General features: G+C 36.5%; 1 protein-coding gene across 9 annotated transcripts in view; it reads left to right on the top strand.

The window, feature by feature from the left end:
• The window catches only part of Tenm1 (teneurin transmembrane protein 1), an 875,459-nt gene that overhangs the window by 485,281 nt on the left and 371,009 nt on the right, over positions 1-19,169 (top strand). For all 9 annotated transcript variants that reach the window (XM_070039761.1, XM_070039760.1, XM_070039769.1 and 6 more), the window contains one exon: positions 16,083-16,323. In XM_070039761.1, coding sequence (XP_069895862.1) covers positions 16,083-16,323 — 241 coding nt within the window. The remainder of the gene's footprint in view (positions 1-16,082; positions 16,324-19,169) is intronic.

Consider the following 19,169-nt stretch of genomic DNA (forward strand, 5'->3'; position numbering starts at 1 on the left):
AAATGTTGGAAAATGTCACAATGTATTTACTAACTTATACAAGTTTTATACAATGGTATCTCTAAGTAAGTAAATTAACAACAAATTACTCTGCCATTTATTTATTGTATTAAGTAGAAAGCAATGAAAGCAAGACATTTCTGTCTTTTTGCTTCTGAGTACAAGTTTCCATAACAGTTAGGCTTGGTTCATTTCTGGGGTGGGGCTCTCTTTCATTTGTTTTATGATTAAAGCAGTAATATTGTATTATTCAGGGATAAGTTCTACTTCAAAAAAATTAGGCAATATTCCAATAGGGAACTATTTGATTTTTCTTTCAATGTCAGTCATGAGGCTTGAAATCAGGGCCTGGGTGCTGCTATCCCTGACATTTTCTGCTCAAGACCATCATTCTACCACTTGGAGCCACAGCTCCACTTCCAGTTTTCTGGTGGATAATTGGAGAATAGAGTTTCATGGACTTTCCCTCCTGGGCTGGCTTTGAACCACAGTCCTCAGATCTCAGGCTCCTAGGATTACATGTATGAGCCACCAGCGCCTGGCAAATTATTTGATTTTTGTATTTCATGCATATGTATGTATGTATGTATGTACCTTCTTCAAGTGACTTTTTAATGAAATCACTGTGGTAGGCTAGAAGGCTCTGTGATAGAGTATGGTTAGACCTGCCCATGTAAATCCTGAGGTAGAAATGAACAGAAAATGCCTACACTCTGCAACCTAAGTACTTAGAAGGAGACATTGTCCTGGTGCAAATGTAGCAACAATTTGAAGACATTAAACCTGCCTGAAATGACTTCCTGAGTAACTGAGTCAGTTTCTGAATGTCAATGAGGCTGTATAGAAACAACAATCATATAGTACTGCTCTCTTACACTGAGAGAGAGGAGAGATGTCTCATTTCAGACCACCAGTTGAGAACTTATCTTCAGGAAATAAAAAGGGAGTCAAAATAGAGCCATGACCTTCTTGGGGGCTGCGGCAACTGGGTTCTGTTCTTCCTGTGGTTCTTGGATTCTCAGTTTGGGTGCTGTTTCTTGGCCTTTATTTTGGTCTTGTTGGTTTTCTATGTGTAGGACATCCTTAAGTATCTTTTGTAGGGCTGGTTTGGGGGAGATACATTGTTTCAGTTTTTCTTTGCTCTGGAAGGTTTTTATTTGACCTTCGGTTATGAAGGAGAGTTTAGCTGGGTACAGTATTCTAGGTGGACCCATTGCAACAATGAGATTTCCAAGTCGTTATGTTGAAAAACGAACTTTACAACTTTGGCCAGGCAGGGGCAGGGAGGGGAGTGGGGTGGGGGGGGTGGGAAGGGGAGATGGGAAGTTATGGAAAGGGGAAACAAAGGAGGAGGCAACAATGCTTGATAAGAAATGTACTCATTACCTTGCCCATGTAATTGTAACTCCTCACAATAAAAAAATTAAAAAAACAAAACAAAAAAATAAAAGACTCATCCATTTTGGAAAAAGTAAAAAAAAAATAGAGCTATGATTTTTTTTTGTGCTTGTTTACCATTAAGGAGTAAATAAAGTATAAGCCAAGTTGAATCTGAACTAAGTTTCATGAACCCAAGTCATACTCTGTGGTCCAAGCTTATTAAGACCTCCAGAATTAATATATAGGAAGAAGCATTCAGACATTGGTACCACTGGCACCATAAAAGGGCTTTCTGAGAAACTGCTTCACATAAGTAATGTGTGACTACTCCTCTGTCCCTGTCAACACTCACTTATCATCCAAAATAGTTTTCCATGAACATATTTCAAATGTTTACTGAGCTTAACTAAAAATTAATTTGCTTTAGATATTTGCTTAAAGGAAGTATATGTAATGACTACCTACAGAGCATTGTTTGTAGACTTTTACTACTTGTATTTATCACCATACTCCACATATTCAGTTTCTTCAACATACATTCTCATTTTCCACTCTGTTTATGCAGACAGACTTTCTTCCTTTGAAAAGACAAACTATTTCTTCAATTTACCAAAGGCATCTATATATGACATTAATTTCCATGTTGGGGAGGAGCTAGCTGCGACCACAACTACTCTGTCCATTGTAACACTGTGCTAGTAGATTTCACTAATTTGCTTATTTTGATGACATGTTTCACTTGATCCTCTAACAGACACATGTATATCAATATATCAGTATATCTCCTAATTGAGCCTCTTTGTCATGATTTCATTAGCCATCTTCCAGTTAATGAAGTCTTTAATGTAATCTACACATAGTTTGAGGCAACATTTGGAAATATATCATTACAAAATAATCTATCAGATAGCTTTTTGTATTCTGGGTGATGTTCATTTAGGATGCTGCATTTTGTTTAGGTAACGTGAAAGAACTAGTTAAATAAAAGGGAATCCAGGTAAATAAACAGTAATGTAACCCAAAAAATGAACTAAATAAAATTAGTTAAATATGCATTGCATATTAAAATAGCGTAAGCAACGTTTATATGGTAGGTTTAATAATAGATCTTCAAGTTTACAACTCTCCAAAAACATTCACCTATATTTAATAGTTCACTAATATATCATGTGGGAAAACAAAAACTAAAAATAATTAACGTATCAACTAATGATCATTTTGGCAGAAAACTTTTCAGATACATATTGTACCCTTACAGTGCTTAAACAGCTGATAGAAAAGTAAAGGATACAATCAAATGACTTAATTGACTATCATAAACCAAGCTTCAACTGTTATGTTTTTTTATAAAATAAAACTTGATTCAATTCAAACTTCAAAAATTTTAATTCATTTAAATAAAATATACTTGAACATAATAAACATATTGAATAAAATGAAAGGTTTTGTGTGGGGATATATAAAGATGATTCAGACCCAGATTCTAATGCAAGACAAATACATGCATAGCTTGAATTCATGACAGGAAATAAAACTTTGTCCCGCATACAGAATTGTTACTTTCCTGTTCATACTTATTATTAAGACTCTCTCTGCTACCTACAAGTTGTCAAGTGGAAAGATTGCTGGCAGCCAGTAATATTCTAATCAAATCTATAATTCTTGATTTTTTGACCCAACACATTTTAATAATATGTATGTGTGTAAAACACTACTATGAAAATATCAGGATGTTTTGTAATCTTCTACATTTTCTTTTAGGGGGTAAGAGATAAACAAAGCATCCATGCTATTGTTAACATAGAATCTTTTTATAAGCTTATACATGTGGAAATCCACTATTAAAATTATTTCTAAGGTTAAGATTGCCTCCAATTCATGTCACTAACTGTAACTTCACTCCTTTCTTTCCCAACTAGGAAAGGATATTAAATGCAACTCAAGATAAGTGGCACTATTAGAGGTTATCACCTTGAGTCCACTTTCATCAATCCTTCTTAAGCAAATTGGGAATTTCAGTCCTCTAAATTAGTAACAAGTAATCACACAACACTGATGTATTCTGATCCTGTAGCTGAGTATTGTTGAACTAAAGCACTGGCCAAATCATGGTTGAAATTTTGAGCATCCTCCAGTTCTTGTAAATATTGCTGTAACAGTGCCATCTGCTCCCATTATCCCAGATGAGAGTCTCCACAAGCTAACAGATAACAAGCTCATCCCTCAAGTAGAGATGTAGAACTCCTCATCAGGTGTCAATGCTCCTTTGTCTCTGCAATTGTGCAGATGGGGAAGAACTATTGAATACCAGGCACCTTTTCCAACAAACTGCCAAACCATGGTCAGCTAGAATAATAATAAGCACAATTTTTCCTTCAATCTCTATTTGAAACGTTTCAGAGGCCATGGAGACCTCTGTAAAAATGTCTTTTGCTTTTTGTTTTCTCTAACTATTAATATAGTATGTTCTCTGTATTTAACAAATATTTTTCATACAACTTTAGGCACAATCATTATTTTTCCCTGATCTGTGCTTCAAAATTCAAAGCTCCAATATAATAAATAACAGAATAATTTTTATTCCTTGCTTTTTGAACAAATATAGGGTGACCATTTGTAACAGACAATAAAAATGATGTTCTGTAAAAGAAAACTTTGTAAAAATCCACAATACTTGTTATTAGCTAATTTATTAAATGATTCACTGTCAATTAATTCATAACCCTCCATTACCTACTTGCAAGTAAATAATTAACTTAGGGATTGAAAATAATTTGAGTACCTACATATAACTTTGGTCTGAGTATAAGTAAATAGGAAACCTTTAAGGATCATTACTTTTTTATATTTTCTTTTTGATATACTTCACTGGCTAATAATGGGAACCACAGCAACATTGTCAGCATAAGATAAAACAGGGCAATTATCTATTTCATGTTTCATGGTACATACTAGATAATGGAGTTTGCTTCAAGACCATACTGAAAAGGTTTTGGCCACATATTAATTTTACTTGTTAAATATATTATGAATACATTTTAAATATTAACATGTAAAATTCCAAATTATACCATAATGTAAAGTCCTTTACCAATCTACTTAAAAATGATCTTTTTAAATTTAATTTAATTTTTTAGATTTTAATTTTTATTTTTCAGTACTAGGGCTTGAACTCTGGGCTTGGGCACTGTCCCTGCCCTCTTCAGCTCAAGGAGAATGATCTACCACTTGAACCACAGTGCCACTTCTGGTTTTCTAGTGGTTTATTGAAGATAAGAGTCTCACGGAGTTTCCGTGATCCTCAGATCTCAGCCTCCTGAGGAGCTGGGATTACAGGCATGAACCACCAGCACCCGACTTTAATTTAATTTTTTTGTCAAGGTGATGTACAGATGGGTTACAGTTACATATGTAATCTAGTGAGTACATTTCTTGTCAAACATTCTTTTTTCTTCTTCTTCTTTTTTTTTTTTTTTTTTTTTGCTTATGTGGGGCTGAGGAATCAAACCCAGGGCCTCGAGCATGCAAGGCAAGCGCTCTACCACTGAGCCACCTTCCCAGCCCCTTGTCAAACATTCTTAACCTGCTAGGTTACAAATATATTGTCTCCATTTTTCTTTTCTCAAACACTGGCAAATGCCTGTGAACATCTAAGCAAAGATGCATCCATCCTGTATCTTCACAACCAAGAAAATTAGGTAACATGACTACTTCCCTAGTTAAAGCAAAATGGTATTTATCACTGCCTTCTCTTTTTTTCCTGCTGTCAAGTAATCTATGTCAGAGAGTTAGTTGACTTAACAAAACAGCTGCTACTGGCAGGACTATTGACTATTATACCTCAGATCAGCTAATTGCACGATGTAAAGTCAGCATAGTTCACAACCCAGTTATATTCCTCCTGTAGCCTACAAGGAAGACAGAAATGGGTTGCCAGGGTACTCAGATTCATTGGGTGAATTATTGACTCATTGTTTTGTTTGTACAATGGATTGCAGAATAGGATATGGGATGAATAAAACCTAGGAATTAGAAAGTTCAGACTTCTGAAGGAAAAGCAACACATCCTTTGAAGATTAGCATCTGTTCATAGAATAATGGAGAGAACCTATTTAATCCTATTGGTTATAACAAAGGTGAACCTGACAGAAGTTTAAGAGTATAGCATCTTTCTTCCTGGCTTACTGAGTAGACCATCCAAAATTCTCAGAGGTGTGTACTTTACAATCTCAAAGAGCAGGCATAGTGGCTCAGAGCTGTAGGAACCCACAGAGTGCAGTAATCCAGGGCTAAAATGAACCTATGTAAGTTAAGAAATATCAAAAATCCTTACTGCCCTTCCCCCAGAGCTTCTGCAAATCTTCTGCGGTTAGGTGTGTCTTTCCCTCTTTCTGCCTCTTTCTGTTGTCTGTGACAGGCTCATAAACATGCCAATATGTGCACAAATATTTGCTAGATATTAGAGTCTTAATAGATTTTAGTTCTATTCTCCATCTAGTGGTTTATTTAAATGATGAATCTACTTTTGTAAGGATATTGGTACATTAATATTAAAGCAGTATTATTTCATCCAGAGAAGTGATAAACTCTATTTGTTTATTCTAGTTTCCTCTTAAAATCAATTTTCTTACTTTCTTATCCCTTGAGCTCCTAATAATGATAAGATTAAGAAGTATCCACAGCCAAACACTTTGTGCTTAATTTTATGATTGTTGAAAACTATGAAGTTAAAAGATATTCACAAATGTATGAATTATTGCCTCCCAAATAATGGAACTCCTTGGGACAAGTATATTACTACAAATTGCAAATATATGTTTAGAATTGGTAGTAATAATTAATAATAAACCTCTCTTCTTTCATTTAACCCTATTTTCTTTCATGTCTTCTCCTGCCTAGAGGAGCAGATGAGAAGAGGCCTGAAGGTACCACAGGCTTATAATTGGGCATGAGACTCTTGACATAAGTACTTATGGCAATAACGCTCAGTGCCCCATTGGTCTTTACACATGTAGATTACAATGGTCTTTATAAGAATTCATTAAGGTGCTGGGAAGGTGGCTCAGTGGTAGAGCGCTTGCCTTGCATGCCAGAGGCCCTGGGTTCGATTCCTCAGCACCATATAAGCAAAAAGAAAAAAGCCAGAAGTGGCGCTGTGGCTCAAGTGGTAGAGCGCTAGCCTTGAGCTGAAGAGCTGAGGGACAGTGCCCAGGCCCAGAGTTCAGGCCCCACGACCGGACCCCAAAAAAAAAAAGAATTCATTAATATTGCCTTGTAAGGAAGGTGGTTAAATACTAATGCTGGTCCATAATCCTTATTTTAAACCTCTGACACTCATATCAGAATTTCTCTGTCTACAGATTTTACAAAGTCAATGTTTGGAATAAACTATATATTACACAACACTAAAGGTGTGGTGTGGTACTATGACATTTTATTGTATGAAAATTTATTGTATGAAATAAAACTATAGTTATCCTCATATCATTTCAGGTCAAGATTTGTCACCAAAAATAACTTCCAAAGGAAACCAGTTTCCAGTGTGATGACTCACACTTGGAATCTTAGCTACTCAGGGAGCTAACATTTGAAGATTGCAGTTTGAAGCCAACCAGGCAAAAAAAGTCCCTGAGACTTTTATTTTCAATTAGCAGCAACAAAAAATCTGGAAATTTAGCTCTGTCTCAAGTGACCAAGCAACACCATTAAGTGAAACAGCTAAAGGACAGCATTCAGGCTCTAAATTCACACCCATAAACTAGTACACACACACACACACACACACACACACACACACACACACACACACACACATGCACAAAACCACACATACAAAGAAAAACTATGGTTTTGGGGGACATTTTTTACTCTAGAGATGCAGATAAAGAATTATGGAAATACAACTGGGAGAGAGAAAGGGAAGGGATGACACTGCCAAAAAAGGAATATACTCGTTACCGGACATGTAACTGTAATCCCTCCATATATTACCTTTATAATAACAATATAAAAAATAAAATAAAAAATAGATTTGTAGAAATACTCCTCCTCAGCCATCATCATGAAATGCAGAAAAAGGCCAAAAAGTACAGACATAATTCCTGATTTCTCTGACCTTTTTCCTGAGTTCTAAGAATATATGTGTTCCTTTTGGCAACACATAATGCATGGTAACCATGGAGAAAGCATACTTGAAGGAGTACTATCATAATGTAACTAAAGAAAAGAATGAAAATTTTAGTTCAGGAACTCTAAAAAAATGGTAATGTGTCTTTGTGGTCAAAATTTTCAAGAGAAATGATCTATCTTTCATTACTGCAGTACTGGAAATAGTTCTTTTTAACACCTACAGAAAATTATTTTGCATATACACTTAGTTCTGCCACTGCTTGCTTTAAAAACATTACTTTGTTCCCTTGCTATTGGGATGGTTGGGAATAATTTGAATTTAAAACAAATTGCATGTTTCCCATTGGTTAAAAGCCTTAGATGAATTCAGAAAACTCTGTATAGCAGAATGACCCATATAAGAATACACAAAATGGCCACAGGCATACACCTAAAGCACCCTCCAGTGATTTCAGTTCACCATGTGTATTGGAATTCTCACCCATTCACATGACACATGAGAATCTTCTGTCCTATTCAGATAACCCTCCTACCCCTTTACATCATTAATAACCATTCCAACATTCACTTTTACAAGCAGATGTTTCTGAGTGATAAATATCACATTTGACAGTTCTTAGCCATTAAGATGCATTTATTTCATAACCACTAATAGGTGTACAAGTAAGCCAATCTTACTAGTTTCCTTTTTGCTTTAAATGTGTCACTGGTGGTATTTTGGAATACTGTGACCCAACACCATTTTTCTCATCAAGTCTTTTCATAGGTGAAATTTTTCATAGTGCAGTGAATTTTTAAAATGTGTGCATTGGCTTATAGCAGAACTGATGGCATGTGTTCATCAAACAGGGCTCAGTAACCTTGTTAGGTATCCACACAGTGTTTCTGAGCAGAGATACTCTAATTTCTGGAGATAACTTTCTTGAATATGATCCAAATAAAGGTTTCTTTGCAAAAAGAAGGGATGAATCCATACATGACGCCTTCTTTTCCAGTTACCTTTTAGAAACAAAGGAATGTTTCTGAAAAGTTATACTTCTAGCAACTCTGGCAAACCCCAAATGCCTTAGGTATATAATTTGGGAGAATTTGTGCCCCAAGAGTTTATCTTCCCACGTTATTTTAGGACCTCAAACATGAAACTGGTTTCTATCCATGCGTATTAGGGAATTAGACCTTTCCATATGCAAACTTAGTTTACTTTCAGAAAGCTTTATAAGTATGTCTGGATTTCCACATTTGCATAGTCTCCATCTTCCCTTGTCCTTGCTTCTCTCTTGTGGGTACAGAAGTATATGTTGCCAGTTACATTTGGAAGGGACTGCATGTGACTCTTAACCTTCCAGAATTGGTGCTCTAGAGTTCCTGACAATGAACACTAATGTTTTTTTCATTAGTGTTTAATGTTGAGAAATCCCATTTCACGGAGCCCAAGGATTAAATCACTTCATTTGGGAGGAAGCAAGTCCATTCCCCATCTTTCTCCTGAGGTAAAAAGAAGAATGAATGTGAAATCATTTGCATTTCATAAGGTTTTGAGGTCTGGATGTATTCTATTCAGTATAGCAATCCAATACTGTGAGAGTATTTAAGACAATATTAACTAGTAGGGAAATCTCTCCATATGAAATGTGGGAAAAATGCATAGTAATATAAGCAAAAATAAAATAAACATATGCATACACACATGGGTACATGTGTGTACATACACATGTATATCCAGAATGAGTGTATCAGAATCACAATGACAGTATAAAGTCAATATTTCTAACTATTACATAAATATTATAATTGTGCCATAATTATGAAATATTATGAAATATTACAAAGAAATATAATGATAACATATTGTGCTTTTCATTGAAATAAAGTTTTTATCTTTTCATAATAATAATACAGTTGCAAAGATTTTAGCGAACATTAAATGCACATGATCAGGAGTGATTCTTTTTTTTTTTTTGTGCCAGTCCTGGGGCTTGAACTCAAGGCTAAGGCATGATCACTGAGCTTTTTATCTTAGGGTTATCACTTTACCTCTTGAGTTACACCTCTACTCTGGTTGTTTTGGCAGTTAATTGAAGATAAAAAGTCTCAGTGATGGAGCTGGGAAGGTGGCCCAGTGGTAGAGTGCTTGCCTTGCATGCATGAGGCCCAGGGTTCGATTCCTCAGCACCACATAAGCAAAAAAAGAAAAAAGCCGAGGAACAAGACAAGTATGTCCACTCTCTCCACTTCTGTTCAATCTAGTATTAGAATGCCTACCTACAGAAATAAGGCAAGATGCAAACAGAAAGGGGATCCAAATAGGGAAAGAAGAAATAAAACTCTCCCTCTTTGCAGATGACATGATCTTGTATTTAAAAAATCCCATAGACTCCACTCCCAAATTACTCAAGCTGATTCAAAACTTTGGCAAAGTAGCAGGTTATAAAATTAACCCCCCAAAATCAATGGCTTTTCTGTATGGCAACATTGAGAAAAGTGTGGCTGAAATTAGGAAAGCAACTCCATTTGTAATAGCCCCACAAAAAACAAAATACCTAGGAATTAACTTAACCAAAGAAGTGAAGGACCTCTATGATGAAAACTTTAAAATCTTGAAAAAGGAAATCAAAACAGAACTTAGAAAATGGCAAAACCTCCCATGCTCCTGGATTGGAAAGATTAACATTGTGAAAATGGCAATACTTCCCAAGGCTATCTACAAATTCAATGTGATACCTATCAAAATTCCAACCTCATTCTTCAAGGAAATAGAAGAGGCAATCCAAAAATTCATATGGAACAATAAAAGACCCTGAATAGCAAAAATGCTCCTCAACGGAAAGAACACTGCTGGAGGAATACCAATACCAAATTTCAAACTCTACTATAAAGCCATAGTAATCAAAACAGCTTGGTACTGGCACAAGAACAGACTTCAGGACCAATGGAATAGAATTGAAAACCCAGAAATGAACCTACAGACCTATAGGCATCTAATCTTCGATAAGAGAGCTAAAAAAATAGAATGGAAGAAAGACAGCCTCTTCAGTAAATGGTGCTGTCAAAACTGGTTAACTACTTGTAGAAAACTAAAGCTAGATCTTTATATATCACCCTGCACCAGAATCAACTCCAAATGGATCAAAGACCTTGGAGTCAAAGCAGACACTCTGAAAACATTACAGGATGGAATAGGAGAAACCCTAGGTCTACTTGGCTTCAGCCGAAATTTTCTGAATAGAGACCTGGAAACACAACAAATCAAAGAAAGGTTGGACAAATGGGATTGCATGAAGTTGCAGAGCTTCTGCATGGCAAAGGACATAGCTAGCAAGATCAATAGAAAGCCCATGGATTGGGAGAAGATCTTCACTAGCCATACAACGGACAAGGGTCTCCTATCTAAAATATACTTGGAACTCAAAAAATTAAATCCCCCAACAACAAATTCTCAAAGAAACAACTGCCCAATAAATAAGTGGGCTATAGACTTAAAGAGAAACTTCTCTGAAGAAGAAAGAAGGATGGCCAATAGACACATGAAGAAATACTCAACATCCCTAGCCATAAAAGAAATGCAAATCAAAACAACATTGAGATACCACCTCACACCAGTTAGAATGGCAAAAATCAAGAACTCTAACTACAACAGATGCTGGAGGGGATGTGGACAGAAGGGAACCTAACTTCATTGTTGGTGGGAATGTAAACTTGTTCAACCACTTTGGAAAATAGTATGGAGGTTCCTCAAAAGACTTCACATAGATCTCCCCTATGACCCAGCAATCCCACTATTGGGCATTTACCCAAATGTTTACAAGCAAGACCACACTAAAGCTACCAACACAACTATGTTTATTACAGCATTATTTACCATAGCTAAGATCTGGAACCAACCCAGATGCCCCTCAGTAGATGAATGGATCAAGAAAATGTGGTATATATACACATGGAATTCTATGCTTCCATCAGAAAGAATGACATTGCCCATTTGTTAGGAAATGGAAAGACTTGGATAAAATTATATTAAGTGAAGTAAGCCAAGCACAAAGAAACATAGGTCCGATGGTTTCCCTTATTTGTAATATCTAGTATATGTATGAGTCAAGCAGAAAAGGTCAGATAATGTGATGTTAGGAAAATGAACTCTTAGATATGTATTTTAATGTATTTTAAAGTCGTTTAAGGATACAGGTGTACCTGTTGCAACAATGAGAAGTACAAGTTGTCATGTCGAAAACGAACTTTGGTGGGGGGGGGAGGATTTAGTGGGGGGCGAGGGAGGGGATGCTGGGAGGGGGTGTGAAGGGTAAACAAAGGAGGAGGCTGCAATGCTTGATAAGAAATGTACTCATTATCTTGCCCATGTAATTGTAACCCCTCTGTACAGTATGTTCACAAAAAATAAAAATAAAAATAAAAATTTTTTCACAAATAAAATTAAATTAAATTAAAAAGAAAAAAAGAAAAAAGCCGGAAGTAGTGCTGTGTCTCAAGTGGTAGAGCACTAGCCTTGAGCTGAAGAGCTGAGGGACAGCGCCCAGGCCCAGAGTTCAGGCCCCAGGACCGGACCCCCCCCAAAAAAAGTCTCAGTGACTTTCTTGCCTGGGCTGGCTTTGAACCACAATCCTCGGATGTCAGACTCCTTAGTAGCTAAGATTATGGGCAAGAGTCACAGGTGCCCAGCTTGATTTTCTTCTTTTGAGCAGCAATACTGTACTGGAACTTTATTTTTAATAATTGCATTGAAAGAAACACCTACCCATTACAATAGTGGATAGCAGATCTGTTGTCTTGAGGTGTTCTGAGCATGAAACTGAAACAGATTTTCTCTTCTTCCTATGCCCATGGATTCCCACAATTTGTTTCCATTTCCTTAGGTCATTAAATCCTTTTCTTCACATGACCTTTGATACAAAATCTGTAGTGTGTCCCTATTGATTTTTATACATGTACACCTTGGAAGAACTATATTTTAAATCACTTCTTCAAGATATAATTATCTTTCACTTTGATTTCTAGAAGAGACTCCACTAAGACCTACACAGGAAAATCCTATTCCTGTGTGAGTAGGTGAAAACATATCCAGTGTTTATATCAGATTGACAGCCAAAGGGAAGTTCTCTGGGTCCCATGAACCAATCTCTTCCTTTTGTATCTGTAAAAAATTGTTCTGTATTTGGCATTTTGCTCAATGTTGTGTGGCATAGAAAGGAAGCAGAAGATGATCTTGTTCTAATAAATGCATAATCTAGTATAGAAAACAACGCAAAATATATAGACTGTCAAAGGAATACCTTATACTCTGAGCTTGGGCCAAATTTATAGGAAGAACATTAAGTGTTAAAGTCAAAAAAGAGAGACTTTTTTATTGTAAAGATACTGTACAGAGGGGTTATAGTTACGCGAGTTAGGTAATGAGTACATTTCCTATGGAGCATTGTTACCCCCATCTTTGTTTTTACCCTACTATCCTTTCCCTCACCACCTCCCTATCTTCACCATCCCCCCCCAAGTTGTAAAGTTCGTTTTCAACCAAGTGTCTTGTGCATCTCATTGTTACAATGGGTCAATCTGTATCCCTATTTAAGCATTTTGTTCTTTCCCTTCCCTCCCCAAATTAGAAAAATGTATAGACAAAATGCAGGCCACTGGATTCAAATACAGTGACAACAGGAGTTATACCATGAGTCAAGAGCATACAAAAGAAACAAAAAAAATCATATAGTCCATCAAAAACAACAGCAACAAAGATAAAACCTCTTGTGTCCTTACCTTGAGGTTCATTTCGCTTAGCATCACCTTATATGGTCATATGTACATATCTTTGGACATTTTCTGCTTCTCTGGTAAGATCATCCTAGAAAGGTTGGATGGGATTTCATGAAACTGCAGAGCTTCTGCATAGCAAAGGACATAGCTAGTAATATCAATAGAAAGCCCATGGATTGGGAGAAGATCTTCACTATCCATACAACAGAAAAGGGTCTCATATCTAAAATATACTTAGAACTCAAAAAATTAAATCCCCCAACAACAAATCCTCAAAGAAACAACCACCCCATTAATAAGTGAACTTACAGAGAGGCTTCTCTGAAGAGGGAATAAAAATGGCCAATAGACACATGAAGAAATGCTCAACTTCTCTAGACATAAAAGAAAAGCAACTCAAAACAACATTGAGATTCTGCCTCATCCCAGTCAGAATGGCTATAATCAAGAAATCTAATAACAACAGATGCTAGAGGTGATGTGATCAAAAGGGAACCCTACTACATTGATGGTGGGTGTGTAAGCTTGTTCAACCACTTTGGAAAGCAGTATGGAGGTTCCTCAAAAGAGAGTCTCCTTTTAAAGCATTATACAGAGAGTACTAAGCTAGTAATCATCAGATGTGAGCAAGCCAATTCATACAAGTTGAATGACTTTGAGCAGATCACTTCTCTATGGGCTATGATTCTTCATCTGTAGTTGAACTATATCCCTATTGTTCTTTCCAGTTGTAAAGTTTTATACTTCTACTACATTCAATGAACAAATAGTTATTGATATTTTAAGTTCAAATAGATTTTACAATAATTAAATTTAATTGTTAGGAAATAGATAACTGTATCCATCTTACAAATAATGTGTTATTCTACATTACAGAGACTAAACTTAAACACAGGTTTGCCATTCCTCCAAATGCTCCTCTTTCCAATATGAGTAGCATTATGCCACATGTCTTCCTTTCTACATTTCAGGAGGTGTGGTCAAAGTGGAAAACAGACATATAAAAATAAACTGAAAATTCAGAAAATATAGAAGATTGTGTGTCTCTAAATGTATGAAGGAAAAGAGATGTTTCATTACAGAAACATGCAATACAAAGAATAGGCTTGACCAGAGAGTCAGATGACATTCTAGTTTGGACCATATCACTAATTTGCAAAGAGTCTGGACAAACTCTCATCTGCAAAAAATTAAAGGATCTCCAAGGTCCTATCAGTTCTAGCATTCTATCATCTATGACTTCCAAGAATCGAAAACATACTTCTAGTTATAGTTATGAGCCTGAGCTCAGAGATTTAAAAAAGTTAATGAGATGTTAAGTACTAGTGATGACTTTTTAGTAGATGTGGGATTTGGGATGAACCTGGAATAATGGGAATGATTTAGAAAATTCATGAAGCATTTGAAATATACACAGATAGCTGACTATCTAAAGGAATCCTTTACATAAAATGATTGCCACCCCTTCTCCAAGCTTATCTTTTGTACAATTTAGATTTTCATATGGCAAATTTATTTAAAGGGGTGCCACTGTACTAAGAAAATCTATCCAAGAATTTTTCATACTCTCATGCTCTTGGGACAGTAATGTCATTTTAAAATATGAAAACTGTGCCAATGTCTTTAAAATTCATGTCTGAGGTGGAAAGATTGAAAGAAGTGATTTTGTGCCTATGATCAGTCACTGTAAAGTGGGCTTCAGTACAAACCAGCTGAGCCCTTTGCTAGGCATCGAAAGCCTCTGGCATTTTTTCTGCTTTTCAACTCTGTCACTGGGGAGGTGGGACAAAACCATGCTGTCTACAAAGTTTATCCAGAATGTGCTGGTGTTACAAGCAATCACTTGACATCTATTATATTTCTCCTGTGGAAGAGAGGTGACTATCAGCTACAGTAATGATTTCTTTTCAAAAGGGTTTAATTGGGGCATTTCTCATGGGCCAGTTTCTAACTCATTGCCTTTCCATGTGCCTGCCAGAGAGCAGTGGAAAAATACCAAACAATAGCAACAGAAGTCTAAGAACCACTATCCTAGGCTGCCCCTTCTGTGAACAAGCAGAGAAAAATCCAGTCTCCCTGCTGCCTAAGCTGATGCTAACATGGCAGAGCTCCTAGTAAAGTGTGACAAGTAGGGGAGGGTGCCAACTGCGCTTTGCATGGCCATGGAAATATCTATAGTAACCAGAATAAACTCTCTTCAGAGAGCCTTTTACACATAGCACTCTTGAGTGAGGTGGGGACTGATAAAGAGACTAATTTCATGCAGTTGATATACACACTAGTGTGCTTTTCTTTTCTTTATTTCTGAAATATGGATTTGTTCCTGTTTAGGCAGGCTAGAGTCCTTTCCTGAGGTAAGCCAGAAGGTGGCCTTGTATTTTGATTTGATCTATTGAATGATTTTCCTTGCTACAAATTTGTGCCTTTCACTGGTGTTTTCTTGAAGTGAGGTTTTTGCAACTGATGGAAATCAGCTCATTTTTGTTCTGTAACTTAGTGTGTTGTTGATGATTTATTTGTTCAGTAGCAGAAACTATGACAAATTGTTTGAGGCGGCCTCATTTACTTTTTAGCTGCTATAGCCCTGAAGAATTTACATGTAAATGTAACTGTGAATGTTTTACATTTCATAATCATGCTGCTCATGCTTTTGTAACTGAAGTGACTATTTTAGAGATAGGATAAACTTAAAACTCTCCCTCACTACCCCATAGGTTATATTAGCTAAAATCCCAGAGATTTACCATGCTGTGTTTTCCTGATTGCCAAGTGCGAGAGTAAGTCTCCATTTTGTGTTTTTCTTCTATCCTTTTCAGAGGTGCAGAACAGCCCGCACAACCAGTTCACCTTCAGACCCCTCCCACCTCCACCACCTCCTCCGCATGCCTGCACCTGTGCCAGGAAGCCACCCCCTACAGCGGATTCTCTTCAGAGGAGATCAATGACTACCCGCAGCCAGCCTAGCCCAGCTGCTCCAGCTCCCCCAACCAGTACACAGGATTCTGTCCATCTGCATAACAGCTGGGTCCTGAATAGCAACATACCATTGGAGACCAGGTATTTGAGTTTATTATTAATCCCATTCAATTTAAATATGGGCCTCGAATTGATCTACTGATTGTAAGATCTCCACACACAGCACTTTTGTGCACAGAAACACAAATGTACACCAACACACACACACACACACACACACACACACACACACACACACACACACACACAGGTGCATGGACAAAAGAACAGAACCCTCAACAGGCACACAGGTACTCACGTTCAGGCACAAAGACCAAATCAGATGTGTGTATAGAGATGAAACCTCAGATGCATAAACACTTCCTGTCATCCACTCACAAAAATATGAAATGAAGCACTTATCTGAGCTTTCACTATAGCCCCAAAGGCAATTGTCCCTTGTATTAAGAAACCAAGATTACAGAAAAATTCAAGCATAGTTGGAGGAGAAGTGATAGACTCCATTTGATTTATACTAAGATAATTTGAAAAAATGAGTTGCTTTCCAGTATTTATTTTAAAATATTTGGGGCCAAGTGCTAGTGCTTATGCCTATAATCCTACTCCAGAAGCTGAGAACTGAGGACTGCGGTTGAAAGCCAACTGAGGCAGGAATGTCCTTGACACTCTTTTCTCCAATTAATCACAGAAAAAGCTAAAAGTAGCACTGTGGCTCAAGTGGCCTTTTGAGGAAAAACAACAACAACAACAACAAAAATTGCCAGTATTTTTCTGTCACTTCATGTATTTAAGTTTCAGAATTTACTTCTCAATTTCTTTCCACATGATTTAAGTTATATTACTCTACAGTTTTAGGTTTTAAAGTACTTTCACATTACATGATATTAATTGAGAAGTCATTTGATTTTCAGTAACTCTGCTGTTAGATATAGGGCTTGAGCGCTTGTCTAGTATGCATAAGACCCGGGGTTCAATCTTCATTACCAGAAAATATAACTTTTTATTAACATAAAAAGTGCTAATTTGAGCCAGGCTCCGGTGGCTCATGCCTGCAATCCTAGCTAATCAGGAGGCTGAGATCTGAGGATAGCGGTTCAAAGCCAGCCCAGGCAGGAAAGTCCATGACACTCTTATCTACAATAAACCATCAGAAAACCAGAAGTGATGCTGTAGCTCAAGTGGTAGAATGCTCGCCTTGAGCTGAAGAGTGACGGACAGCACTCAGGCCCAGAATTCAAGCCCCATGATTGACCAAAAAAAAAAAGTACTAATTTATAGTATTTTGTTAGCTTTTAAATTTGAAGAATTACTGTTGTCTACTTTATGGACTAACTTTTCTAAAGACATTAGTGTGTATAAATAATGGCCATAGCATATCACTTGAAAAACACTGTTTAGTATCAACTTCTATCCTAATCTCCTTTGGGAATCAAAACAGAAGCGGGAACACTAATAAGCTCACATTCTAACACATTTTTCCTTACCAGGATATTAATATAAATGCCAGTTGTGGTATCAGAGAGTATGTTACCACCAATAAACCAAAAGCACTATGGCACAAGTCCAGAAAAGAGTACCATCAATCAAGTGGACTCATCAACACTTTTTCTTCTACTTTCCAAGAGAAAATTCATCAGTAAACACCTATGATGAAGATAACACTATTAGAGAAGTACTAATGAGCAGAGTTCATGCATCATTGCAACTCTCTTTTTGTTTTTAATTGAAAAGAGAAAGTTAATAAAGTCACAAAAGCAGATATTAATGTCTATCTTCTTCAGAGTTTTCAACAGTAGTGACTTCCTCATCTTCCTTTTGATTCATTTGCAGAGGAAACAGTAGGGCAATATGGTTAACTAGCAATTCTGACAAGCAAACACACTCCTTTCCTCTACAGGAAATCTGTTATTTGGGATTGGAATGGGCTCAGGCAAATGGAGAAAGAATACTATTCTTATTTGAAATGTACATCTAGGGATGTTTGTACAAACGCACCCACGAACCTTCTGTATCTATTCAAGGAATATATTAATTGGTCTCAGTTTCATAAGATGCAGGGAAGAACATAAGTTTTCATATGAGACTGAGTGAAGAACCTTTTTTAGTACATTTAAAAATATATTCAGTATCATAAAAATGAATTTTAAAATACATAGAAGTCCTATCAGTTTGATCAAATAGAATTTTCCAAATATATCCTTTAAATGTTCATTTCATGTTTAGTCAATAAAAAGTAACTGTGGGTGCTGAAGACCTTAGGCATGAGCTATGTAATACAAACACACTGAGCTTCCTCATCTATAAAAACAAATATAAAAATAGTTGCCAGGATTGTAGGTATGCTGCTGTGGTCAAGGAAGTCCTCAGGCTGTGAAAGGTATTGGGTTTATCCCTAAACACCTCAAAAAACCTGGCCATGGCCAAGTTGTTAAAAAGATAAATGTAGAGCAGTAAAGAGTGCCTCATATACTGTAAATCACTATAAAATTGAGATGCAATATTATCATCCCTTCTGCATAAATATCTCTAAAACAGAGAACTGAGATATTCCTGAGGCATTCCATTCTACCTCCCAAAAAACTAGTGAAAGTTCTTTTTGAACCCAAATCTGCCTCTTCTCACTCAACCCATTTTATTCCCATATCAAATTATAGAGTTTCACAGAATAAATAAAATCCTTCCCACATCTAATAGGCCTTCAGTGTCCCTCAGTCTGCTCTTCATTGTGTTCTTCATCCTCCCTCATTCCTTGCACCTGTTACTGACATGTACTAGATTCAAACTTCCCTGCCTAATGTTTCTTTAGAATATGCTCAATTTTGTCTAAACTATTCTTGAAATCTAAGACATTCAGCCTTGAACATTTCTGATTGTGAGGAACACAGGACATTCTGGTTACCTTGAAGAACTTAGAACATCTTTTTAAT

Source organism: Dipodomys merriami, unplaced genomic scaffold (genome assembly GCF_024711535.1).
Source record: "Dipodomys merriami isolate MVZ:Mamm:240054 unplaced genomic scaffold, mDipMer1.0.p SCAF_3, whole genome shotgun sequence".
In the NCBI taxonomy this organism is placed as follows: domain Eukaryota; kingdom Metazoa; phylum Chordata; class Mammalia; order Rodentia; family Heteromyidae; genus Dipodomys; species Dipodomys merriami.